The sequence below is a fragment of the Tachyglossus aculeatus genome, chromosome 9 (genome assembly GCF_015852505.1).
Source record: "Tachyglossus aculeatus isolate mTacAcu1 chromosome 9, mTacAcu1.pri, whole genome shotgun sequence".
Lineage (NCBI taxonomy): Eukaryota > Metazoa > Chordata > Mammalia > Monotremata > Tachyglossidae > Tachyglossus > Tachyglossus aculeatus.
Window position 1 is genome coordinate 62179197 of NC_052074.1, and position 27191 is coordinate 62206387.

Below are 27191 nucleotides of genomic sequence, written 5' to 3' on the forward strand. Positions count from 1 at the left end.
TCTGGGCCTGTTACCTCACCTGTAAAATTTGGATTAAAGCTGTGAGCTCCACGTGGGACTGGGACTGTGTCCAACCCGATTAGCTTGTATCTACCTGAGCGCTTAGAACAGTCCCGGACACAGAATAAGTGCTTAGATACCATCATCACAACTGCATCAGCCAGTCTCTTTGCCTCCACCCTTGTCCCTTTCCAGTCCACGCTCTGCACACAGTAAACGCTCAACAAATACCATGGATTAACGGACAAACTCCACTCTCCTGCACAGAGAAGACCTCATTTGACACACACCTCTGCTCTTCTCCAAAAGCCGCAACGGTCACATCTCCTTTCCCGTCAAGCGAAAACTCCTTACTTTCGCTCTAAGACCCTTGGCCAGTTTATTCCCTCTTACCCTCCGCTATTATTATTCCCCAGCTTTCCCTCCCCTTCTGTACCTGCCTCTTGACACTTTTATTCACCGCTTAACCCGCTTCCTCAGCTGGGAACTCTCCCATCCCTGCCAAATTCCCCCCTGACCGCGGACCTGCCTCTCTTTTTCCAGCTAATTTTCCCCAGTCCACTCACAACACCCAGCACTTGCGTAAATGTGTTTATTTTTATTTATACATTCTATTTATCTCTTTATCCATACCAAAAACTATTTCGGCTTTTCACCCCGACGTGTTTAGCTGCTTCGTATTTGTTTTTCCCTCCCGCTCTCACGACTCGTAGATACATTTCTCTATCTCCCCCTCTCTATCTCCTCGGAGGCAAAGGAGCTTGTTAGGGGCTCCGAATCAGTTAATAATAATTGTGGTACGTGTTAGGCGCCACGTGCCAGGCACTATACTGAGCACGGGGGTGGATACAAGCCAAGCGAGGCAGACCCAGTCCCTGTCCCACATGGGGCTCACAGTTTCAATCTCTATTTTACACAAGAGGGGACCGAGGCACAGCGAAGTGACAAGCGGACAAGTGGCGGGGCCGGGATTAGACCCCTTTTCTGAGTCCCAAGCCCGGGCTCGGTAGGGTCGCTGTACCGTGCTGCTTCTCCTGAGTTGTTACTGTACCTAGCCCCGGTAGGAATCTGATAAATTGCCACGATTGATGGATTGAGGATGAGCTAAGCAACGGCAGCGTTTGCCAGAAAATAGGAGATGGCGACCCGGAAAGGCGAGTAAGTCGATTCCTGGCACTTCCCTCGATTACCACGCTAGGCGTAGAGTACAATTTCAGGTGGTTCAACTTTTTCCTACTCTTCCTTTTTCCTCTTCACCTATTTCCCCCCTTTCCCTCCCCTTCACTGCGCTGCCCCGGATTCACCCCGGCAGTCAAAACGAAGACTGGGTTACGGGCCATTTCTCTAAATTTGAGGTGAGCCAGAGTACCGAGCTAAAAAACGACAGACAAAACAAAAACTTCAAAGTGTTACGGCTTCCGGGTCTGGGGGGGTGTCCCTTAAAAAGCCGTTTCCTTTAATTTTCTTACTGTCCTCCGGTCAGCGTCGACCAGCTGGTTTCGAATTCTGCCACATAAAAAAGGTTGCGGGTTCTTTAGGGGAAAGAGCTCCTTAGGGTTTCTCAAAAGGAGAAGCGAACGTAATCCTGCAGCCCGTTAAATCCAACAGGGTCGGGCAATTCCCGACCCTCGGAGGGGGGGATCACCGAAGGAACCGGACGCGAGACCCTCGTCCGTCACCCGAAGCGCGACTAAACGATATCGAGCGTCACTCTGATGTTCATCGCCGCCAGCTCGGCCACAAAATACCGGAAGACGTACGGCACGGACACGGTATCGATGGTGTCGCTCCGCCGGCACATGGTACAGTTGTACTTGCGGTTGCGCATCGCGGACCACGAAGGGGGCGGTTTCTCCAGCAGCGGGGAGAGCAGGCTGCCGCACTGGACGCACACGTGGGCCACGGAGCGGTCCGAGCAGTTGAACAGCCGGTCGTGGAGCAGGAAGGACGTGCCGTGGGCCAACAGGGCGTCCCGCTCCATCTCTCCGAAGCGGATCCCGCCCTGGACGTTCCTCCCGCCGACGGGCTGGTTGGTGACTTTGTCCCTGGCCCCCGTGGTCCGCACCTGGAACTTGTCGGAGACCATGTGGCGCAGGCGCTGGTAGTACACGACGCCGATGAAGATGTCCGCCTCCAGCTCCAGCCCGCTGATCCCGCTGTACAGCTTCTCCGTCCCGTAGAAGTTGTAGCCCGCCGACTTCAGCATGGTGCCGAAGTACTCCAGGGCCGAGTTCTCCTCGGAGAAGGCGAAGGGGGTGGCGTCGTGGCAGACCCCGTGCAGGGCCGCCGACTTCCCCGCCATGCTCTCGATCAACATGCCGATGGTCATCCGCGACGGGAAGCCGTGCGGGTTGAACAGGATGTCCGGCATCATCCCGCTCTCCGTGAACGGCATGTCCTCCGCCGGCCACAGCCGGCTCAGGATGCCTTTCTGGCCGTGGCGGCTGGCGAACTTGTCTCCGATCGTCGGGTTGCGGGGAACTCGCAGAGTGATGCAAATGCACTTGAATTTCCCGCTTCCGGTGTCGTTGCCGCACGCCTTGATGTTATCCACCACGCAGTTCTCTTTACTCCTGGAAAGGAAAACGGAGAGCTGTCAGGGCCGTGGGGCCCTCCCACGCCAGCTGAATCCTCTTTCCCGTCAACGGGTCAACCTGTCGATCGACAGTATCATCATCAGTCGTATTTATTGAGCGCTTACTGTGCGCAGAGCACTGTACTAAGCGCTTGGGAAGTACAAGTTGGAGACAGTCCCTACCCAACAGTGGGCTCACAGTCTAAAAGACAGTATTGATCGAGGGCGTGCTCCACGCAGCACGGTGCTCCGGGGAGTACCGCCGTGGGCCGGAGCCCACCGTGGACAGGGAACGCATCTCGGGGGGGGAGGCGGAGGCCACGGATCTCGCGATCCAGACTCACTTGTAGTACGTCACGAAGGATTCCCCCGTGTTGAGGTTCAGGTAGCTGTAAAATGGGTCCCCGTACTGCAGGACGGCTCCGATGTACGGCAACCCGTCGTCGTCCAGTTTGTGCGAGACCCGGGAATCCCCAGGCTTGACTCCGAAGACCAGGCAGTCGTCTCCTTGTTTGATCTGATCGGAGAGATCGATGCGCTCCGTTTTGTAGACGGTTCCGTGGCCAAAGCCCCTCTCCCAGGAAGACTTGTTCAGGATCTAGGAAAGCGAAAGCACCGTCAGCGCGATCTGGACCGATCGATCCATCGACCGACGGCAGTTTCTGGAAAGGGAGCTCTGAGGAGAATAGCGAAACACAGAAGTCGGGAAGCGGACTCTCTCGGTGCGGCTAAAAGAAGCTGGTGCTCTCCCAAATCTAGGAAGGATTCAAAATGACCTGAGGGGAGGGTTGGAATTGTTTTTTTGACACAGACCAACTCCCTGAAAAATTAAGCCAACGTAGGAGTCCCGGGTAAGAACTACCTGCTTCCTACTCCCACTTGTAGGAGACTCGAGCTCAACATTTCAATCCAAACCGTGTTTCACACCATAGTCCCCAATTTCCCCAGATATTAGCTCCCTCAAGCCATTCATTCAATCAATCGTATTTATTGAGCGCTTACTGGGCGCAGAGCACTGTACGAAGCGCTTGGAAAGTACAATTCAGCAATAGAGACAATCTCTGCCCACGGCGGGTTTACAGTCTAGAAGGGGGGAGACAGACATCAAAACAAAAGGCATACATACAAATAAATAGAATTATTGTTATGTACATAGATACACAAAGTCTGTGGGATGGGGAGCGGGGGTACAGCAAAGGGAGCGGGTGGGGGTGTCGTGGAGGGGAAGCTGAGGAAAAGCCGGGGGAAAGCTAGAGTAACTACAGTGCTTTGCACATAGTAAGCGCTTAATAAATGCCATCATTATTATTATTATTACTAACAGATCCTCATGAACGTCCAGGATGAAAGAGACTCAACTTGATAATTCGGAAGTTACACATCTATCACTTCACTGAGATTGGAAGGGTTTGAAGTAGAGTGAAATGGAAGGGATTCCTGAGGAAAACACAAACTAAAGACCTACGGCGATGCCAGGCAAACGCCATTTCCTTTGCCGCCGCTTACCATAGCGTCTTCCATATCATAGCCCGTGTAAGAGATGACAGCGACGACGGCATTGGTGCCAATCGGATAGTTATCCATCTCGTAGTAATCATACATGTAAGGCCGGACCAAAGGGCTCTGCGGGGAGTGGAGGCGATACAGCTTATTATCTGATCTGTCCCGATAAGTAGTAAGTGGGAATCCCATCGTCTGCTTGCCTGAAAAGAAAGGAATTTAATCATTCGCATAACGAGTGCCCGAACGTATTTTGGCAGATTTTATTAAAACGGTTTGGTTTTTTTTTAAATAATATTTGTTAAGCGCTTACTATGCGCCAGGAACTGTACCAAGCGGAGGGGTAGATACAAGTTCATTAGGTTGGACACAGTCCCTTTCCCAAATAAGGCTCACAGTTCTGGGCAGTTAAGAAACTGGGAAAGTTGGATTTGGATCACGTGGATACTCAACTAAGAAGCTGCTCTCAAACTGGTAGAAAGAGCAGTTCCGTTAAGAAAAGAAAACTTCATCAGAATGACTTCCAATGCGCATTTTGTAGTTTCTACGAAATGGTGAATAACTCTTTTCGGTTGGTCAAAAACAGCATAATATTGTACACACTAAGGACTATATAAGTACCATACTCCATACGATGTTTTAAAATAGTGCCTTGTCCCACAGTAAAACTTCCAAAAATAAACTGACGCAAAAAAATCGCTTTTACAAGGATGGTATGTAAGTACTGATTCATTAGGTTTCAATCGATTCTAAAATTATTACTATCGCGCCGCTGACCTCTCGCCCACTGGCCTGGAACACCATTCCAAATATCCGACAATTACTCTGCCCCGCTTCAAAGCCTTATACATCGGTGATCTTATTTACTCAGTGTGATTTACCCATTTGGCACTGGTACATATTCCGAGGACTCTGGTTGTGATCGGAAAAAGGAATGAAATTGGCCACCACACTCAGCATGCTATGAGGAAAGAGCTCCTGGTGTGTGGTTATTCCTGGAACGATCTCGTCTTCAAAAATGGCGATGTTCATAAAAGTCTGAAATAGGAAAGCGCAGAAAAAGAACTTGAATTGCTTTCACACCCTCTAATAAACACCGTCAAAACGACACCGCTTTACAGCTTGTTTTTCTGTTGAATTTTAGACCACGTTTTACTTTCACATCACAAATTAAAGCTGAATAGTAGCAATAATAGCTGATAGGTAATTAAGTGCCTTTTCTGAGTCAATTCTCTTTATTCCTAGAAAAAGGAAAATGGTCAGGCTCGTGGGCCCCTCCCATGCCAGGTGAATTCTCTTTAATCTGAATCGGTCAATCGATAGCATTGATTGATTAATTGATTCATTCACTCAATCGTATTTTTGAGCGCTTCGGAGAGTACAATGATACTGGGCAGGAAATGTGCCTGTTTATTGCTCTAGTGTACTCGCCCAAGCGCTTAGTACAGTGCTTTGCACACAGTACGCACTCGATGACTACTACTGAATGAATGAACTCTACCCACTAGGCTAAGCTGCTACGTACCTGTTCCATAGTGCCGATAAATTCTTCCTTGCCCAAATCCAAGTTTCTCACCGGCCGAATCATCCTACAGGGAGTAGTAAACAGGAACAGCCCCGGATACAGACTTGGTTTTCCCGTCATGGGGATGAGAACCACTTCCGTCCAAGGAGGAATTTTTTTTTCACCCAAAACCTGTTTCCGAAAGAATGGGGGGAAAAAAAAATTAGTCAATGGTATTTTCTGAGCACTTACTGTGTACTGCACTAACTGCTTGGGAGAATACAATAGAGTTCGTAGACATGATCCCTGCCCACAAGGATCTTACAGTCTAGAGGGGGAGTTGGACGTTGAAATAAATGACAGTTAGGGGAAATGGTAGAGAATCAAGATCTGTACTTAAGTGCTGCGAGTCTGAGAGTATCAAAGTGCTTAAGGTGTACACATTCAGTGCGTACATGAAGCAGCACAGGGTTTTGGATGTTTCCTTTTCGCCTCAAGAATGAAACTATCCCTCTTCTGGGATTTAAGCCAGTACAGCAAAAACCCAATCACCAAAGGTATATAAAAATGATTAAAAAAACCAGTAAAAATTGATGACTGCCTACTTTGCGGCAGACCACCGAACAAGGGATGGTGGAGGAATGAAAAAAGAATAAAAACTGGTCTCTGGCTTTGAAGAGTTTGCAGTCTAACAATCTCATTGATAGCATTTGGTACGAATTAAAGTGCTTCCTAAATGCCAAGCACTATGTAATGCACTTGGGCAAACCCGAGACCATCAGATCAGGCGTGATCCCTGCTTCACAGTCTAAGAGGTAGGGAGAACAGACATCTTGTTCCCCATTTTACAGATGAGTAAACTGAGGAACACAGAGAGGTGCGTGCCTCTGGTCGCGTAGAAAGCCAGTGGCAGACCTAAGCCTAGACCCCGGGGCTTCCAAATTTCCCATACCTGTAGCTTTCTATCTGGCCGTGAATTTCTGAGAGTCAAGGAGAACATTTGAGGGGAAAAAGGGGAAATTTGCTTCATGCAAAAAAATGGCCGGCTTATTTGTCATCCAAAGGTCCTCAAGGTCATCCAAGAGAACATATGAAGAGCAAAAGGATGAATTTGCTTCATGCAAACAATGTCCAGCCTTTATTTCTCTACACAAGACCTTCTAGGCAGACCTTCAAGTGCAGCTACACTTCCTGCGCATTTCTCCACCTTGGACTGTCAAGGCCTTTGAACTGAGAATGAATAGAGAATGTCTGAGGGGCCAAAGGAGAAATTTGCTTCATGCCAACCATCTCCAGCATTTTAATCCTATAATGTCGTCAGGGCCTAAAAAGAGAGCATTGGAGGCAAAAAAGGGGAAATTTGCTTCATGCAAACCATCTCCAACATTTCACCTCTCTGTTTAAGGTCTTCAAGGCCAGAAAAGAGAACGTTTGAGGTGAAAAAGAAGTATATTTGCTTCGTGCAAACCACCTCCTCCTTTTATTTCTCTACCTAAGGTCTTCAAGGCCAGAGAAGAGAATATTTGAGGTGAAAAAGGAGCAACTTGCTTCATGCACATAACCTCCAGCTTTCATTTCTCTCCCTCTTGTCTTCCAGGCCATCAAAGATAGATAATATGAGGTAAATTTCCTCCTTCTAGACTGAGCCCATTGCGTCTATGTTCCCGACTTGTACTTCCCAAGCACTTAGTACAGTGCTCTGCACACAGTAAGTGCTCAATAAATATGACTGAATGGATGAATGAATGAATGAATGTTTTCAGCAATTTTTTCAGTAATGTCTGATGTTAGGATAAAAATTAACTTATGCTGCAAACTTGTACTTCCCAAGCGCTTAGTACAGTGCTCTGCACACAGTAAGCACTCAATAAATACGACTGAATGAATGAATGAATGAATATTTTGTCCTCTGCTGTTCCTCTAATGGGAACCATCTCACTGTACCTCGATCTCACCTATCTCACCGCCGGCCTCTCGCCCACATCCCACCTCTGGCCTGAAAAACCCTCCCTCCTTTCAGCAGATAACTGCTCTCTCCCACTTCAAAACCTTATTGCAGGCACATCTCCTCCAAGACGCCTTCCCTGACTACGCGCTCTCCTTCCCCACTTCTCCCACTCCCTTCTGCGCCGCTTCCTTGTTCCTTCACTTACCCTCCCTCCAATTCCCACAGCACATATTACTTCAGGGTGAGAATGAATTCAGAGCCTGGGTTCGGATGTGAAGTTTGCTGCAATTACGCGGAGAGGATAAGATCCGCAGTGGAGGTCGCTTGAAGGAGTCGCGATAATCTTCACGACTGCCGCCGTTCTGCTAACTCTAGAGACGGGCTGTAAGAGTCCCCTTTCCCAAAAGGCTCACCAGCACACAAAATCCCACCCGATCAGCGGATGGGGCTATCCCCGACTCCTCTCTCGCTCACCTTAAAATTGCGGAGCGAATCTGCAATGCCAGGAGCCAGATCCTTCTCCACCCAGCCCGCCACCACTCCATCCAGCATCACGGGGTAACAGTCACGATAAGGCTGACTGGGCGTCCCGTCCACTGGAGTGACGCCTGGGGAGACGAAGGAAGGAGGTGACCTGCGGCGGAGAGGTCCCGGTCCAAAGCTCGACCGTGGTGTGAAAATGCCCCACGGGTCGGTGGTTTTGAGGGCTCCTCAATCCCCCCTTTTAAACTGGTCTGGAGGGCTAAAATGTGCCGAGCAGCCCAGAAAAACAGCTCGGCTGTGATTCTCCCCTCCCCGAGGGTCCCGTTCCCTCACGCCTCTTCACACCTACCTGCAGGAGAAGAAGGGGTAAGTTGCCGAAATGCGGCACCCGAATCTTCATGCCTGCTCCATCGGGCTTTCGCACGACTTTACCGACTACCATTTCCGGCTACCCCGCGCTCATTTAAGTGTGAGACAGGGTCAGTTACCGGAGGAATTCGCAACGCTTAACTTCACGCCTGATTCAATGCCTGACCTGATGATCCTGTCTCTACCCCAGCCCTCCCTCTGAGCATCTATTACCCTCTTGCTCCAAATATGCGTAGTACCGAAGAGCACGGGTTTCGGAGTCAGAGGTCACGGGTTCAAATCCCTGCTCCGCCACTTGTCAGCCGTGTGACTTTGGGCGAGTCACTTAGGAGGCCTTCCCAGACTGAGCCCCCTCCTTCCTCTCCCCCTCCTCGCCCTCTCCATCCCCCCTGCCTTACCTCCTTCCCCTCCCCAAAGCACCTGTATTTATGTATATATATTTGTACATACTTATTACTCTATTTGTTTTACTTGTACATATCTATTTTATTTATTTTATTTTGTTAATATGTTTGGCTTTGTTCTCTGTCTCCCCCTTCTAGCCTGTGAGCCCACTGTTGGGTAGGGACCGTCTCTATATGTTGCCAACTTGTACTTCTCAAGCACTTAATACAGTGCTCTGCACACAGTAAGCGCTCAATAAATACGATTGATTGATTCCCTGGGCCTCAGTTACCTCATCTGGAAAACGGGGATTAAGACTGTGTGACAACCTGATCACCTTGCAAACTCCCCGGTGCTCAGAACTGTGCTTTGCACAGAGTACCCACTGTTGGGTGGGGACTGCCTCTCTATGTTGCCAATTTGTACTTCCCAAGCGCTTGGTACGGTGCTCTGCACGTAGTAAGCGCTCAATAAATACGATTGATGATGATGATGAGTAAGCGCTTAATAGATGCCATCATTATTACCGTTACCGAAAAGCACAAAAACACTTAAGACCTGCGATGGATTCCTCTTACCCAGCCTTAAATGCCCCAAGAACACTTTGAACAGAGAAGTAATGTGACTTGCTCAAGGTGACGCACAGCAGACGAGAGGCGGAGATGGGATTAGAACCCATGACCTTCCGACTGCCAGGAGGAAAAGCCCTGCGAAGCCCCACCCAGAAGCATAAATCTCTCGCCGCCGCGATCCCCGAAGGGGGGCCCAAAGGTCACCCACCCAAAGAGCAGAGCAGGGCCGGGAGGGTGGGTGTGTAGGCGACTTGGGTGACTATCTCACAGACGGCGGTCATGTGGTTCATCAGCCCGCAGGGCTCGCCGTCCGGGGTGTGGACGGGGCACAGGAAACCCCACGACTCCGGCAGCAGCCTGCGGACCGAGGTGGTCCGCATCTTGGCGAAGGCGGCCCCTCGGTGCACGCAGCGGAAGTGGGAGAGGTAGCGGATGAAATTCAGCTTGTCTGCCACCACGCACAGGCCGACGTCCTGCAGCATGCCCAGCCCTGGAAACACAAGACGGCTGCGTCAAACGGGACACTTTCATTTATTCTTCGGTCACGGTGTTGCGCTCCGATTAGCAGGGGCGGTTTTGGGGCAAGGATCACACAGTTCACCAAACCCAAACAACTCTCCAGACTGGTCCCCTCTCAGGATGGCACCTCAGGATGGCACTAATCTCCTCACTGTACCTCGCTCTCGCCTGTCCCGCCATCGACCCCCGGCCCACGTCATCCCCCGGGCCTGGAATGCCCTCCCTCTGCCCATCCGCCAAGCTCGCTCTCTTCCTCCCTTCAAGGCCCTGCTGAGAGCTCACCTCCTCCAGGAGGCCTTCCCAGACTGAGCCCCTTCTTTCCTCTCCCCCTCGTCCCCCTCTCCATCCCCCCGTCTTACCTCCTTCCCTTCCCCACAGCACCTGTATATATGTATATATAGTTGTACATATTTATTACTCTATTTATTTATTTATTTTACTTGTACATTTCTATCCTACTTATTTTATTTTGTTGGTATGTTTGGTTCTGTTCTCTGTCTCCCCCTTTTAGACTGTGAGCCCACTGTTGGGTAGGGACTGTCTCTATGTGATGCCAATTTGTACTTCCCAAGCGCTTAGTACAGTGCTCTGCACATAGTAAGCGCTCAATAAATATGATTGATTGATTGATTGATTGATTGGAGAGTTTCCGGTCTCCGCAACGGGAGGGAGAGTCAAGCGGAGGCCTAATCGTTCCATTCCTGGCTTGGGAAGTGGCTTAGCGAGAGGATGGCAATCCGCTACAAGTCAAAACTCACCTGTGCTGGGCAGCAACGGCATGGGAGTCAAGGGCGGAGACTCAGGTTTACCAGGCGGAAGGCGGCAATGGCAAACCACTTCCGTATTTTTACCGAGAAAACTCTTCGGATCAACTACCAGAATGACTGCAGATGGAGGTGGGGGGCTCTGGGAGAGATGCGTCCACAGAGTCGCTACGGTTCTTGAAAACGTATGCTCGTGGATCCCCATTTATTAACTAGTAACTGTCAAATGTATTATTTTAGGGAGAAAGACAACTGATTTGCTTTGTTTTAAAGTCGGAGTCACTACGGGAACGCTTCCGGACTCCTGATTTGAATAGCAATAATAGTAATGATAATATAATAATAATAATCATCATCAATCGTATTTATTGAGCGCTTACTATGTGCAGAGCACTGTACTAAGCACTTGGGAAGTACAAATTGGCAACATATAGAGACAGTTCCTACCCAACAGTGGGCTCACAGTCTAAAATAATAATGATTGGGGTAATTGTTAAGCACTTCCTCTGTGCCAGGCACTGTTCTAAGCGCTGGGGTAGGTACAAGCAAATTGGGTTGGCACAGTCCCTGTCCCATAAGGGGCTCACGGTCTTAATCCCCATTTTACAGATGAGGTGACTGAGGCAGAGAGAAGTGAAGGGTCTTGCCCAAGGTCACACAGCAGACAAGGGGCGGAGCCGGGATTTGTTCTCTGTCTCCCCCTTCTAGACTGTGAGCCCACTGTTGGGTAGGGACCGTCTCTATATGTTGCCTACTTGTATTTCCCAAGCGCTTAGTACAGTGCTCTGCACACAGTAAGCGCTCAATAAATACGACTGACTGATTGGTTGATTGATTGACTGCAGTCTTCAAACCACTTGGCCTCTCCCTCCATCTTCAAGACTTTTTGTCGACACATTAGAGAAGCAGCGTGGCTCAGTGGAAAGAGCCCGGGCTTTGGAGTCGGAGGTCATGGGTTCAAATCCCGGCTCCGCCAATTGTCAGCTGTGTGACTTTGGGCAAGTCACTTCACTTCTCTGGGCCTCAGTTACCTCATCTGTAAAATGGGGAATAAGACTGTGAGCCCCACCGTGGGACAACTTGATCACCTTGTAACCTCCCCAGCACTTAGAACAGTGCTTTGCACATAGTAAGCGCTTTATAAATGCCGTTATTATTATTATTATTATTAATAAATATGGTGCCTGGGATTTGATTCCAAATCCCGTGACCTGACAGCCGTAGCTACTATTTTGACAGACTGCGGAACGTTTCAAACCCACCGCCTGTTTGCAAGCCATCTAGACTGCTGACGCTTTTCAATTCATTTGAAAAAAAAAATCTTAAAAAATCACCTGTTTTAGATCGTAGGGTCCCAGTGGCAAGAAGGTATTCGAAAGGTCTTGTGAGGTCTATTCCCATATTGAATATCTTCATTAGATTTTCGGAGTTAATTGACACGTTGGTCTTTTGAGCCCTCTTGTCGAATGCTATTTTAACAGACACGAGCCAAGCCTCCAACTTTTCCTGTAACGAAAAGGGGAGTGCCAGAGATGTCATAAATTGGAGGATTTACTGAAAGCAACCAGCCGTCTGACCGACAATGACTCCCCCTCTTCGAAGGAACATCTCCAAGAGGCCTTCCCTGACCAGGGCCCTTTTTCTTTTTCTTCTACTCCTTTCTGGGTCACCCTGTCTTATTCCCTCTATTCATCCCTCCCTCCCAGCCTCACAATACTTACGTACCTATCTGTAATTTTTCAAATTTATATTAATGTCGGTCTCCTCCTCTAGACTGTACCCTCGTTGTGGGCAGGAAATATGTCTGCTGTATTACTGTACTGTACTTCTCCAGGCACTAAGTGCTCAATAAATACGACTGACTGGATATGACATTCTAAGTGAGGACTTTTCTCATGTGATCTTGGGACATATGAGGTTCACCCCACCCCACAGCACTTATGTACATATCTTGAAATCATGAATTATAAACTGATTATTTATTTGCATGAATGTCTCTCTCCCCATCCGCACTCCCAGGCCTGAGCCTCTCTACTCTCTCTACTTTCTACTAAGCCACGCTCACTTCGGCAAAGCTTTTCCTCTCAGGGACCTCCAACCTTCCCGCTCAGATTCCCTCACGCCAACAGGGATGCAGTGACGCATCGGAGCCAAAAAAACAACCAACCACCCTAAAACAGGAGAGGCACTTTTCGATTTTCCACGCATTCTGGATTATGGCGGCGAGGGCTGACTCAGGAAAGAAAGGAAAAAAAAAATCAAAGAGTTGGCTGCTCTTATTTCCTCTTCTTTAAAAGGAGACTTTGTCAGAGGGGAGCCTTGTATCGACCCCGGTGTTTAGAACAGTACCTGGCACATCATAAGCGCATGACAAATACCATTGGAAAAAGTAATAGAAATGTCTTTCGCAAAACGCAAGGTAATGAAATCGAGAAAACGGTAATAAAAATGTCTTTTGCAAAACACAAGGTAATGATAATAATTGTATCTGTTAAGCACTATGTGCCCAACACTGTGCTAAGTGCTTGGCGGAAGATAGGTCAGAAACAGTCCCTGTCCCACCTGGGGCTCTCCATTTTACTAACTTGTACTTCCCAAGCGCTTAGTACAGTGCTCTGCACACAGTAAGCGCTCAATAAATACGACTGAATGAATGAATAATGAGGAAACTTGGGCATCTGACTTGCTCAAGGGCACCCAGAGCCAGGATTAGAACCCAGGTCCACCCGTTGTTGGGGAGGGATTGTCTCTATCTGTTGCTGCACTGTATTTTCCAAGCGCTTAGTACAGTGCTCTGCACACAGTAAGCGCTCAATAAATTCGATTGAATGAATGAATGACTCTCAAGCCCATGCTCTTTTCATACGGCCACGCTGCTCCTCACAGGACACAAAATGGACATTACCACATACATTTTGTACAAGAGCAGAATAACCATCGCTCTATACATCACACTCTACCAGATGGGCACCCGTCCGAGAGGACAGGGGAGGTTTACCTTTAAAAACATCAGAAAGAGCTGCCCTGGAGTGAGAACTTCTTGATTCATCAAGCTATCCGAACTCTCCTCCATGCACTCTTCTTTGGCCAAGGCAAACAACTTCCGCGTCATGAGGCAAAGCAGGTAGAACTTCTCCGTATTCGACTTCAGGTGAATGCAGATGCACTGACTGAAGCAGCGGAAGGGGAAAAGCACAAAATTATTTGAAGGCTGAGACCACTTGATGTGCCGCCCTAAGAAATCCAATTTTCATTTGCAAAACTGTGGAATTCTACCCCTCCAATTACTAGAAAATCACACGTCGCCCTTCTTGGTGGTCTCGGTGCATGGTGTGAGTTCCGCTTTTTATCGTAGCCAAAGGATAAGTGGAAAACTGCGTATTCAAATGTTGGCTATTTGAACTGAGGATCCTGAAAAAGTACCGAACAATTTGGGGGAGTGGGGGGAAAATAAAAGCAACGATGATGGAGAAAAGAATAATTCTCTTCAAACCTCGATGTCGTGGCTTTTACCCTGAAGGTTCAATCATTTGGATGACGTCCAATGGGGGAAGAGAGAGGAGGAAATGCCTCCTTTGTGCGACATTTTCTAGATGAAATGGACTCTAAAGTGTCAGGCAGAGATCACAGGGCCACGGGACTTCGAGGAATTTACTGAATACAATGGGATGTAACTTTTTAAGTGAGGGCATTTCTCCACCATGGGACTTCGAGGAATTTACTGAATACAACGAGATGTAACTTTTCAAGTGAGGGCATTTCTCCTACGGTCTATAACAATAATAATTACGATACTCGTTCAGCGGTTACTTTGTGCCAGTCCCACACGGGGCTCACATTCTTATCCCCATTTATCCACGAGAGCTCAAAAGACAGGAGCTGCCAGAGTAACTGGGGAAGCGGTTCCATTTTGGAGTAGAATCTCCGGACAATCCAGTGCAATTCGATGATCGGAGTACACCCCGCTCACAAAGGGTACACGTACTTCAACAGAAACTCTGCGGCTTGCTCGCTCCGGTACCACTCGGGAAGGTTGAGTTTTATTCGGAAACGTTCTCCCAGGTAGTTGAGGACCTGCTTTTGGGTGGTGCACCCCTCTTTCATCACCATCCTCAACATCTGAGACACACAGTTCTTATAAAAAGAGTTGTCCTCCCTCCCTTTGATCAGCTCCTGGAAGATCTGGTGATCGGAGAAACCAACCAAGGCCTAGGAGAGAAAAGATGTCGCCATCAGTCCAAAATTTGCAGTGAGTGCGGGTCAGTGGACTGAGGATTTGGGAGAGTGGAATAAAGCGGGCATGCACGTCCCCTGCCCAACAAGATGAAAAGAAGCAGCGAATCACGGACGCGTCGCTCTATTTCTTCAGGCCAAGGGTCGCTTCACTTCTCTGGGCTTCACTTACCTCATCTGCAGTATGGGGATTAAGACTGTGAGCCCCAAATGGGACAGGGACTGTGTCTAACCTGATCACCTTCTATCTACTCCAACACTTAGAACGGTGCTCGGTAAATGGTAAGTGCTTATCAAGTACCACCACAGTTATTATTATATACCGTGGTCCAAGTGGAGAGATCCTACTGCTTGAATCTTGTATTAGATTATCTTGTAATCTACCCCAGTGTTTAACAGTGCCTGGCACATACTAAGTGCTTAACAAATAACATAAAAAAATACCACTGATTGACTGATTGAGACCATTTGGACAGCCAAGCAGAGCACTCCCAAAGGAAATAAGAAGAGAGAAGTGAGGGATGAAGGTAGGGGATATAAATGGGATTCACCTACGCAGAAGAGGTAGTTGAAATGAATCATATGGACAAAGTAAGGAGATTAAGCAACTAGAAATGCAACTTGAAGGGTGCCCAGAGTTAATTCAGGAATGGAAAAGTTATTTTATTTCCCTAGAAATTAGGTGAGCGCTCCTGAGCACCCTTCTTCTCAACTCATCCTCCTGGATAACATAACTCGGACCCTTTTCCTGAACCAACAGGCAAGGTTTCTTCATCCCATTTCCCCTGTCCAATTACGGAGACCCTGCACGGCGAGTGACTCCCGCTTTCCAGATCGGAACTCTCCTTAGTCCGGGAACAGTTCTTCCCACCACCAATCTCAACACAGTCCACCGATGGCCCTGCTTTACCTTCAGGGCAAACCCGAGGGGAAGGAAGAACAGCTCCTTCTGATAAATGAAGTTCACCATCACGGTGCCGTTTTCCAGGTAATGAAGGTTCATATTGATAGCGGTGTGTTCATCCCTAACGCAGTGCATGGAGACACCTGTAGACACGAACGAAAGGTGTCAGACACGCGTTCAGCCGGCGTACGGTAACACAGGGAAATGGAGCATCGCGCCAAGCATTTGGGAGAGTTTGATGACGCCCTGACTCCCAGTCGATCCCACGCTCTTCCGACTAGGCCACGGTGCTTCACTAGCGGGGCATTCCGAGAGGAAGCTGGCTCCTTTTACCAACAGCAGGAGAGTCCCACTACCTCAGGGACAGACCAAGTTCTCCTCAGTGAGAGGAAATTCAATTCTGGCTTCCTGCACTTCTGTCTGGAAGCACACTATAAGAAGAGAATCACATGTTCTCTGCTTCAGCTACACTTGGGGTAAGGAGTTCTTTTTAATCCGATCCTTTTCTCCCCCAGCAAGTGGCCCAAGTAAAATCTGCAGGTAGCGATGCGGCCAAACAACCGTGAGTGGCTTTGCCTGGCGTTCGCAGGTTGGAACATGAAGGGTTTTCAATTCCCTCTTGTAAACCTCCGCTTTGGTATCTCTCCGCTGCTACCGCTTTCCAGTCTATAGCACTGATTAAATCTCCATTTTGATCACTTCCTTGTTGGTCCGGCCATGAGGCTTGGAGCCTTCAAGAGCCTCAACTGGGTTCTGGATGGAGCTGTGGACCACTTTTCTTCCTTGGACTGTTCTAAACATCAGATGGCTAACTTTCGTCCTCCTTTGGGATAAAAAAAAAATCTAGTCAGCCCTCCTCTCGATCTCACGAAGCAAAAGCATCGGAATCTAGGGAAACAAATCTGTTTTCTCTGAATGATCGCCAAGTCTCAGGATTCCTGGGCTCAGGGAATATAAACTTATATAGATTTCATAAGAAATCGGAGAAACATGCCATTTACGCCATGGGGCTTTACTTTTCCAGAATTAACTGCTCTTTCTCCACTTAATAATGGCCTAAATGCTCTTTAAAATGGTAATAAGAAGTGCCGAATAACGAAACAAAGACATTGGGAAACACAAAACAAAGCAGGAGTCAACCCAGAACCATCAAATACGGATTGAACTTTTCATTTATTATCAAGACAACAACCACTTTTCTATAAGTAGGACTTACCAAAACGTGTGTAGCCCGGGCCTCGGTTTTTCCACTTTGGTCTTACCAATGCAATGGGAAAATTTCTCCGAGGCATAATCAGCATCCTGATAATTTTCTCAATGCCATTGACTATAAAATAGCCTCCCATTTCCTGTGGTGGGGGGACGGGGATTAGAGAGAGAGGACACACAGACCATTTTATTTAAAGATGTCAGAAAGACGACGGGAGTCTCCATCCCCTACTGGATTTTTAGCGAAAAGTGAAGGGGAGATCTCGACTCACGACAGGTAAGCGGCCCATATTTTTAAACGTAGGACCCAATTAAAATGTCCCTCTTTCATCTTGTGATTTATACCGCCTTATTCTTCCGCAGTTACCTCTGGCTCCTCATGGTGTTCAATGAGAGCTTTCGGTGGAAGGTTGTATAAGTTGCAGAGCTTAGACTTCACCATTATGGGAACATGGCCGAGGGACTGTTTAATAATTCCCTTAGGGATGCCGTTCACTGCCCAGCTGATATCGGCCTAGACGAAAACAGTCGAAAGGGTTTATTGTCAGAGAAGAAAGGATGAAACGAGAATACATTTGGCTCTACCCCAAACCCACATCGAAAACACGCATTCGGGCAAAATAAAATGGCCGAATCAGGGGAGTGTTCTTTTTGACAGTTCACTTCTGCATGACAGTGGACGCGGCAACAAAAGAAAGCGTTGGGCACGAGATGAGTACAACATGAGTGGAGAGGCACAGAAAAGCCCGTCCTATTTCAGGGCTATCATCGTTATAAAGATAAAGATATCATCATCAATCGTATTTATTGAGCGCTTACTATGTGCAGAGCACTGTACTAAGCGCTTAGGAAGTACAAATTGGCAACATATAGAGACGGTCCCTACCCAACAGTGGGCTCACAGTCTAAAAGTGATATCTAAAAGATATCTATGATGATATCTATGATATATCTATGATGACAGAAAGGGTGATGGGCTGTTGGATATGAAGACGGAGGGCGTTCCAGGCCAGAGGCAGGTCGTGGGCAAAATAATAATAATAATGGCATTTATTAAGCGCTTACTATGTGCACTGTTCTAAGCGCTGGGGAGGTTACAAGGTAATCAGATTGTCCCACGGAGGGCTCACAGTCTTCATCCCCATTTTACAGATGAGGTAACTGTGGCCCAGAGAAGTAAAGTGACTCGCCCAGAGTCACACAGCTGACAAGTGGCGGAGCCGGGATTTGAACCCATCTGACTCCAAAGCCCGGGCTCTTTCCACTGAGCCACGCTGCTTCTTCCAAGGCCGGCGGTGAGATAGTTGAGAGCGAGCAGGTTGGCACTGGAGGGGCCAACTGTACAGACTGGGTTGGACTGGGAGAGTAATGAGGAGAGGTAGGAGGGGGCAAGGTGATGAAGTGCTTTAAGGTACGGCATTTCTGTTTGATGTTCTCTGTCTCCCCCTTCTAGACTGTGAGCCCGCTGTTGGGTAGGGACCGTCTCTATATGTTGCCAAATTGTACTTCCCAAGCGCTTAGTACAGTGCTCTGCACACAGTAAGCGCTCAATAAATACGATTGATGATGATGATGGAGGTGGATGGGCAGCCACTGGAGGTTTCTTCGAGTGTGGAAACATCGATGGAACCTTTCCGTAGAAAAACGATCCGGGCAGCGGAGCGAAGAATGGACCGGAGTGGAGAGAGACGGGAGGTCAGCAAGGAGGCTGACGCAGTAATTATGGCAGGATAGGATAAGTGCTTGGATTAATGGAGCGGTTTGGATTCATTCACTCAATCGTATTTATTGAGCGCTGACTGTGTGCAGAGCATTGTACTAAGTGCTTGGGATGTACAAGTCGGCAACATATAGAGACGGTCCCTTCCCAACAATGGGCTCACAGTCTAGAAGGGGGAAAGAGCAGATCTGTACAATTCCAAAAACCTGTACTCATAAAAAATACTACTACAACTCATTTTAAGCACACTGCTCCGCACACAGTAAGCGCACAATGATAATAATAATAATGATGGCATTTATTAAGCACTTACTATGTGCAAAGCACTGTTCTAAGCGCTGGGGAGGTTACAAGGTGATCAGGTTGTCCCACAGGGGGGCTCACAGTCTTGACCCCCATTTTACAGATGAGGTAACTGAGGCCCAGAGAAGTTAAGTGACTTGCCCAAAGTCACACAGCTGACAACTGGCGGAGCCGGGATTCGAACCCATGACCTCTGACTCCAAAGCTCTTTCCACTGAGCCATGCTGCTTCTCTGCAATAAATACGATTGATTGAATGAATGAATGAATAAAAGGAATAAAAGTGCCAAGGCTTTTAGTAGTTTACCTTTATTTTCTCAATACTTTAATAGGGCCAGACCAAAACCATTCCCAAAATTAGAAAAAAAAAAAAAAGTGGTTCCCAAACTGTACACTTGTTATGGGCACAGAGTATGTCTGCTACTTTTATTTTATTTTTAATGGCATTTTCATTCATTCAATCGTATTTACTGAGCGCTTACTGTGTGCAGAGCACTGTACTGAGCGCTTGGGAAGTACAAGTCGGCAACATATAGAGATGGTCCCTACCCAACAGCGGGCTCAGTCTAGAAGGGGGAAAGAGCAGATCTGTACAATTCCAAAAACCTGTACTCATAAAAAATACTACAATTCATTTTAAGCACACCGCTCCCTAAAAGCACTTAGCACAGGGCTCCGCACACAGTAAGCGCACAATACGATTGAATGAATGAATGAATAAAAGGAATAAAAGTGCCAAGGCTTTTAGTAGTTTACCTTTATTTTCTCAATACTTTCATAGGGCCAGACCAAAACCATTCCCAAAATTAGAAAAAAAAAATAGTGGTTCCCAAACTGTACACTTGTTATGGGCACAGAGTATGTCTGCTACTTTTATTTTATTTTTAATGGCATTTTCATTCATTCAATCGTATTTATTGAGCGCTTACCGTGTGCAGAGCACTGTACTGAGCGCTTGGGAAGTCCAAGTTGGCAACATATAGAGACGGTCCCTACCCAACAGCGGGCTCACACTCTAGAAACTTGTTAAGGGCATTGGGGTAGACAGATACAAGATAATCGGGTTGGACACAATCTTCATCCCTATTTTAGAGATGAGGGAACTGAGGCCCAGAGAAGTGAAGTGACTCGCCCGGAGTCACACAGCGGACAAGTGGCTGAGCCGGGACTAGAACCCACGTCCTTCTGACTCCCAGCCCCGTGCTGTATCCACCAGGCCAAGCTCAGCTGTTGTACTGTCCTCTCCCAGGGGATAGCGCTTAGTACAGTGCTCTGCACATAGTAAGTGCTCAATAAATACGATTGATGATGATGATGATGATGATTACGGGGCTGGGTAAGCGCTCGAGAAACACCGCTGCTTGACTAATTGATTTTACTCCCAATCTTCTCCTTGGTCACAAGTCATTCATTCATTCATTCATTCAATCGTATTTATTGAGCGCTTACTGTGTGCACAGCACTGTACGAAGTACAAGTTGGCAACATCTAGAGACGGTCCCTACCCAACGGTGTGCTCACAGTCTAGAAGGGGGAGACAGAGAACAAAACATACTAACAGAATAAAATAAATAGAATAAATATGTACAAAGAAAATAGAGTAATAAATACATACAGACATATATACATATTCATTCATTCATTCAATCGTATTTATTGAGCGCTTACTGTGTGTAGAGCACTGTACTAAGCGCTTGGGAAGTACAAGTTGGCAACATCTAGAGACAGTCCCTACCCAACGGTGGGCTCACAGTCTAGAAGGGGGAGGCAGAGAACACAACAAAACATACTAACAGAATAAAATAAATAGAATAAATATGTACAGATAAAATAGAGTAATAAATACATACAAACATATATACATATTCACTCATTCATTCAATCATATTTATTGAGCACTCACTGGGTGCAGAGCACTGTACTAAGCGCTTGGGAAGTCCAAGCTGGCAACATCTAGAGACGGTCCCTACCCAACAATGGGCTCACAGTCTAGAAGGGGGAGACAGACAACAAAACAAAACATACTAACATAATAAAATAAATAGAATAAATATATACAAATAAAATAGAGTAATAAATACATACAAACATATATGCATATTCATTCATTCATTTAATTGTATTTATTGAGCGCTGACTGTGTGCAGAGCGCTGGACTAAGTGCTTGGGAAGTCCAAATTGGCAACATCTAGAGACGGTCCCTACCCAACGGTGGGCTCACAGTCTAGAAGGGGGAGACAGAGAACAAAACAAAACATACTAACAGAATAAAATAGAATAAATATGTACAGATAAAATAGAGTAATACATACAAACATATATACATATTCATTCATTCAATCGCATTTATTGAGCGCTCACTGTGTGCAGAGCACTGGACTAAGTGCTTGGGAAGTACAAGTTGGCAACAGGGTAGGTGAAAAAGCGTACTATCATCAATCGTATTTATTGAGCGTTTACTATGTGCAGAGCACCGTACTAAGCGCTTGATCTCTGCATATCTGAACTATCTCTCCCCTTCCTTCCTCTCCCTCTCGTCCCCCTCTCCATTCCCCCTATCTTACCTCCTTCCCTACCCCACAGCACCTGTATATATGTACATATGTTTGTACATATTTATTACTCTATTTATTTTATTTGTACATATCTATTCTATTTATTTTATTTTGTTAGTATGCTTGGTTTTGTTCTCCGTCTCCCCCTTTTAGACTGTGAGCCCACTGTTGGGTAGGGACTGTCTCTAGATGCTGCCAATTTGTACTCCCCAAGCGCTTAGTACAGTGCTCTGCACATAGTAAGCGCTCAATAAATACGATTGATGATGATGCATATCGCGGCGGGTGACGGGAGCCGTCGGTGAGGGCTGCGCGTGCCAACGGAATCTCACGCTTCACCTCGGAGATGTCTCTTTGGAAGACGCGGGACCCCCGGCGGGGTTACTTACCGTCAGCTTTCCCCGGTAGGTACTTCTTCGGCCCCGGCACTCCGCGGGGAAGACTTTCAGCTCCTTGCAGATCGAACCTTTGGGGACCATGGGGGGGCTAATGACGGCATCCACGATGGCCAGGGTGACGCGCTCATCTCGGAAGGCAAACTCCAACGGAGGGATGGCCTGCGACCCAACGAAAAACCACAGTGTTACCACTCCGCGCTGCAACGACGCCCTCCTTCCTGAGATCCTCCCACTCCGAACGGCAAAGTGCTATTTTTCCTTTAGTCAGTCACTTACTGCCTGTGCTGCGCCTGGGAGAATACAATAAAACGACAGAACGGATACCCTCCCTGCCCGCAACGAGCTTGCGGTCGTCTAGACGGACGAATTTACAGTGGAGCTTACGGTCTTTAGCGCTTTCATCTCAATTATCTAATTTTATCCTCGTAACATATATATGTACATACATATTTATTACTCTATTTATTTTACTTGTACATATCTATCCTATTTACTTTATTTTGTTAGTATGTTTGGTTTTGTTCTCTGTCTCCCCCCTTTTAGACTGTGAGCCCACTGTTGGGTAGGGACTGTCTCTAGATGTTGCCAATTTGTACTTCCCAAGCGCCTAGCACAGTGCTCTGCACATAGCAAGCGCTCACTAAATACGATTGATGATGATGATGATGATGATGAACAGCCCAGTGGGGTAAGAAGCAGCAGGCCAGAATCACCATCCCCGTTTTAGAGACTTGAGGCCCAGAGACATTCGGTGACTGTCTTGACTGGAATCTAGTTCTTCCGATTCCCAGACTTTTTGCATCCTTTCTCACCACCACCACCGGCTCACGGACTTTCTTTCATATTCCCCCACGTTCGGTCCAGGCAATGAAATTTAAAGAGAAGCAGCAAAGCCTAGTGGGTTGAGTCAGAAGGACCCGGGTTTTAATCCCGGCTCCGCCATCTGTCTGCTGTGTGGCCTCGGGGAAGTCGCTTCGCTTCTCTGGGCCTCGGTCACCTCACCTGCAAAATGGGGATTAAGACCGCCAGCCCCGTGTGGGACGGGGATTGGGTCCGACCTGAGTGGTCTGTACCTACCCCTGCACAGTGTAGGGCACATAGTAAGCACTTAATGGAGAGGATAAAAACATACTGAGCACTTACTCTGCGCGGAGCACTGTACTAAGCACTTGGAAGAGTACAATAGTTAGTAGGCACGATCCTTGCCTTCGAGGAGCTTACGCGTTCGCGTGGTTGGTTTTTTAAACTCATTCACTTCTCCTCCTACCCCCAAATGAAGCAGAGTGGCTCAGGGGCATGGGCTTGGGAGTCAGAGGTCTTGGGTTCTAATCCCGGCACCGCCTCCCGTCAGCTGTGTGACCTTGGGTAAGTCACTAGACTTCTCTGGGCCTCAGTTACGTCATCTGTAAAATGGGGGTGAAGACTGTGAGCCCCAAGTGGGATAACCTGCTTACCTTGTATCGACCCCAGTGCTTGGCATATAGTAAGTGCTCAATAAATACCATTATTATTATTAATATACTGTCCTTTGGACTTCATTAGGAGAGTTAGACCCAAGTCTTGCTCCTCTGATCTTACTGATGCAAACCCAAGTCCCGGAATATAGATTTAAACAGAATCCAGCAAATACAGCTTTTGAGCCAAGGGTCATAGGAGAGGATCGTGGCAACTCCTCACCATATTTTCCCACCTGGAAATTGGGAAAGCAGCTTCCTGGGAAAGCTGGGGGCAGGTTACAGATGGGAAAGCACGGGAAGCGGCAGGGAAAACAACGGCCTAGTGAACAGAGCACAGGTCTGGGGGTCATTCATTCATTCAATCGTATTTATTGAGCGCTTACTGTGCGCCGAGCACTGGACTAAGCGCTTGGGAAGTACAAGTTGGCAACATATAGAGACGGTCCCCACCCAACGGAGGGCTCACAGTCTAGAAGGGGGAGACAGGCAACAAAACCAAACATATTAGCAAAATGAAATAAATAGAATAAATATGTACAAGCAAAATAAAGAGTAATAAATACGTACAAACATCTATACAGGTGCTGTGGGGAGGGGAAGGAGGTGAGGCGGGGGGACGGGCTCACAGTCTAGAAGGGGGAGACAGACATCAAAACATGTTAACAAAATGAAATAAATAGAATAAATATGTACAAGTAAAATAGAGTAATAAATACGTACAAACAGATATACATCTATACAGGAGCTATGGGGAGGGGACGGAGGTGAGGCAGGGGGGATGGATGGGCTCACAGTCTAGAAGGGGGAGACGGGGCAACAAAACCAAACATATTAACAAAATAAAATAAATAGAATAAATATGTACAAGCAAAATAAATACATAAATAGAGAAATGCGTACAAACATCTATACAGGTGCTGTGGGGAGGGGAAGGAGGTGAGGCGGGGGGGATGTGCTCACAGTCTAGAAGGGGGAGACAGACAACAAATCCAAACATATGAGCAAAATGAAATAAATAGAATAAGTATGTACAAGTAAAATGAATACATAAATAGAGTAATAAATGCGTACAAACATCTATACGGGTGCTGTGGGGAAGGGAAGGAGGTGAGGCGGGGGAATGGGCTCAAAGTTTAGAAGGGGGAGACAGGCAACAAAACATATTAACAAAATGAAATAAATAGAATAAACATGTACATGTAAAACGGAGTAATAAATATGTACAAACATATATACATCTATACAGGAGCTATGGGGAGGGGAAGGAGGTAAGGCGCAGGGGATGGGCTCACAGTCTAGAAGGGGGAGACAGAGAACAAAACCAAACATATTAACAAAATGAAATAAATAGAATAAATATGTACAAGCAAAATAAATACATAAATAGAGAAATGCGTACAAACATCTATACAGGTGCTGTGGGGAGGGGAAGGAGGTGAGGCGGGGGGGATGCGCTCACAGTCTAGAAGGGGGAGACAGACAACAAAACCAAACATATGAGCAAAATGAAATAAATAGAATAAATATGTACAAGTAAAATGAATACACAAATAGAGTAATAAATGCGTACAAACATCTATACAGGTGCTGTGGGGAAGGGAAGGAGGTGAGGCGGGGGAATGGGCTCACAGTTTAGAAGGGGGAGACAGGCAACAAAACATATTAATAAAATGAAATAAGTAGAATAAATATGTACATGTAAAATACAGTAATAAATACGTACAAACATATATACATCTACACAGGTGCTGTAGGGAGGGGAAGGAGGTAAGGCGGGGGGGATGCGCTCACAGTCTAGAAGGGGGAGACAGGCAACAAAACCAAACATATTAGCCAAATGAAATAAATAGAATAAATATGTACAAGTAAAATAAATACATAAATAAGGTAATAAATGCGTGCAAACATCTATACAGGTGCTGTGGGGAGGGGAAGGAGGAGAGGCGGGGGGGATGCGCTCACAGTCTAGAAGGGGGAGACGGACAACAAAACCAAACATACTAGCAAAATGAAATAAATAGAATAAATATGTACAAGCAAAATAAATACACGAATAGGGTAATAAATGCGTACAAACATCTATACAGGTGCTGTGGGGAGGGGAAGGAGGTGAGGCGGGGGGGATGGGGAGGGGGAGGAGGGGGCTCAGTCTGGAGCAGGTGAGCTCTCAGGGCTTGGCATCATCATCATCATCATCATCACCATCATCATCAATCATATTTATTGAGCGCTTACTATGTGCAGAGCACTGTATTAAGCGCCTGGGAAGTACAACTTGGCAACAAGTAAGCACCTAGTAAGCGCTCAGCAAATGCGCACTGTATATATGTTTGTACATATTTATTACTCTACTTATTTATTTTACTTGTACACATCTATTCTATTTATTTTATTTTGTTAGTATGTTTGGTTTTGTTCTCTTGTCTCCCCCTTTTGGACCGTGAGCCCCACTGTTGGGTAGGGGCTATCTCCATACGTTGCCAACTTGGGCGCTTAGTGTGGTGCTCTGCACACAGTCAGCGCTCAACAAATACGACTGATTGATCTAGTAAGCGCTCAGCAAATAGCATTATCATCATCATCATCATCAATCGTATTTATTGAGCGCTTACTATGTGCAGAGCACTGCACTGAGCGCTTGGGAAGTACAAACTGGCAACATCTAGAGACGGTCCCTCCCCAACAGTGGGCCCACAGTCTAAAAGGGGGAGACAGAGGACAAAACCAAACATACTAACAAAATAAAATTAACAGAATAGATATGTACAAGTAAAATAGAGTAATAAATATGTACAAACATCTATACAGGTGCTGTGGGGAAGGGAAGGAGTAATATCATACTCCCCCAAGTGCTTAACACAATGCTTTATCATCATGCATTATCATCATTAATCGTGCATTCTCATCATTAATCGTGCATTATCATCAATTAGCATGGGGGGGGGGGGGGGTTGTGCCTCACCTGCACGGCCTGGCTCAGCCCTTCGCGGACCGCGTGGTTGAAGGACTGCACGTGGGCCCGGGTGAGGTCCTGCAGGGCTGCGGCCTGCTGGTCCCGCGGGGCCCCGGGGGCCGGCTGCGTCAGGTGCCTCAGGCTCGGCCCCGGGGGCAGGGATCGCCATTTGGGCCCGGCATCCATCCTGAAGGCCACGGGACACAAGCCACAAGCCACAGGCCAAGCCTTAGGCCAACACTTAGGCCAAGCCGGCGGCCCCCCTGCCCGCCGCGGAGGCGTCTGGGAAACCGAACCTTCCCCCTCTCCTCGCCGAACCCGGGCCCCGCCGCGGGGGCCTCTGGGAAGTGTAGTTTTCTGCCGGCCGCCGCCGCCGCGGGGACCCCTGGGAAGTGTAGTTTGAGGGGGCGGCTTCCGGCCGCTCGCCCGTCCCGACCCACGGGCGGCCGCCGCCGCCGCGGGGGCTCCTGGGAAATGTAGTTTTCTTAGGGGGACGGGGGCTCCTGGGAAATGTAGTTTTCTTAGGGGGGAGGGGGCGGCTTCCGGACTCGCGCCCGTCCGAACCCACGGGAGGCCGCCGCGGGGGCTCCTGGGAAGTGGGGTCTTGGCTCAGCCTCCTCGCTTACGGTCTAATAATGATAATGATAATAATAATAATAATAATAATAATAAATTATTAATTATTAATTGATTAATGATTAATTATTATCGTTATTATGTTATATTATTGTATTATATTATTTATATTATTATATTATGTATAATATATTATATATTAAATATTAAATTATATTATGTTGTATATTATATCGTTATATATTATATTATATTATATTATTATA

At 47.3% G+C, this 27191-nt stretch overlaps 1 protein-coding gene across 1 annotated transcript; it reads right to left on the minus strand.

The window, feature by feature from the left end:
• Positions 1 to 577: 577 nt before the first annotated feature.
• On the minus strand, positions 578 to 26565 carry POLR1B (RNA polymerase I subunit B). The gene is made up of 15 exons (XM_038751480.1): positions 26359 to 26565; positions 21931 to 22098; positions 17332 to 17478; positions 16972 to 17104; positions 15762 to 15898; positions 14604 to 14827; positions 13617 to 13788; positions 11953 to 12124; positions 9544 to 9825; positions 8002 to 8135; positions 5601 to 5771; positions 4957 to 5113; positions 4082 to 4278; positions 2920 to 3173; positions 578 to 2573 (listed from the first exon to the last, which is right to left on the minus strand). The coding sequence occupies exons 1-15, from the start codon at positions 26533 to 26535 to the stop codon at positions 1691 to 1693; spliced, it is 3408 nt and encodes a 1135-aa protein (XP_038607408.1). The 5' UTR covers positions 26536 to 26565; the 3' UTR covers positions 578 to 1690.
• Between the last annotated feature and the right edge of the window lie 626 nt (positions 26566 to 27191).

Bases quoted from the DNA above. Each gene is read 5' to 3' on its own strand.
- POLR1B (XM_038751480.1), bottom strand. From the start codon at position 26,535: ATGGATGCCGGGCCCAAATGGCGATCCCTGCCCCCGGGGCCGAGCCTG. The intron at 17,479-21,930 runs GTAAGTAACCCC...GTTTTCGTCTAG, and splicing joins CCTACCGGGGAAAGCTGACG to GCCGATATCAGCTGGGCAGT. The intron at 4,279-4,956 runs GTAAATCACACT...CTTTCTTTTCAG, and splicing joins TATGTACCAGTGCCAAATGG to GCAAGCAGACGATGGGATTC.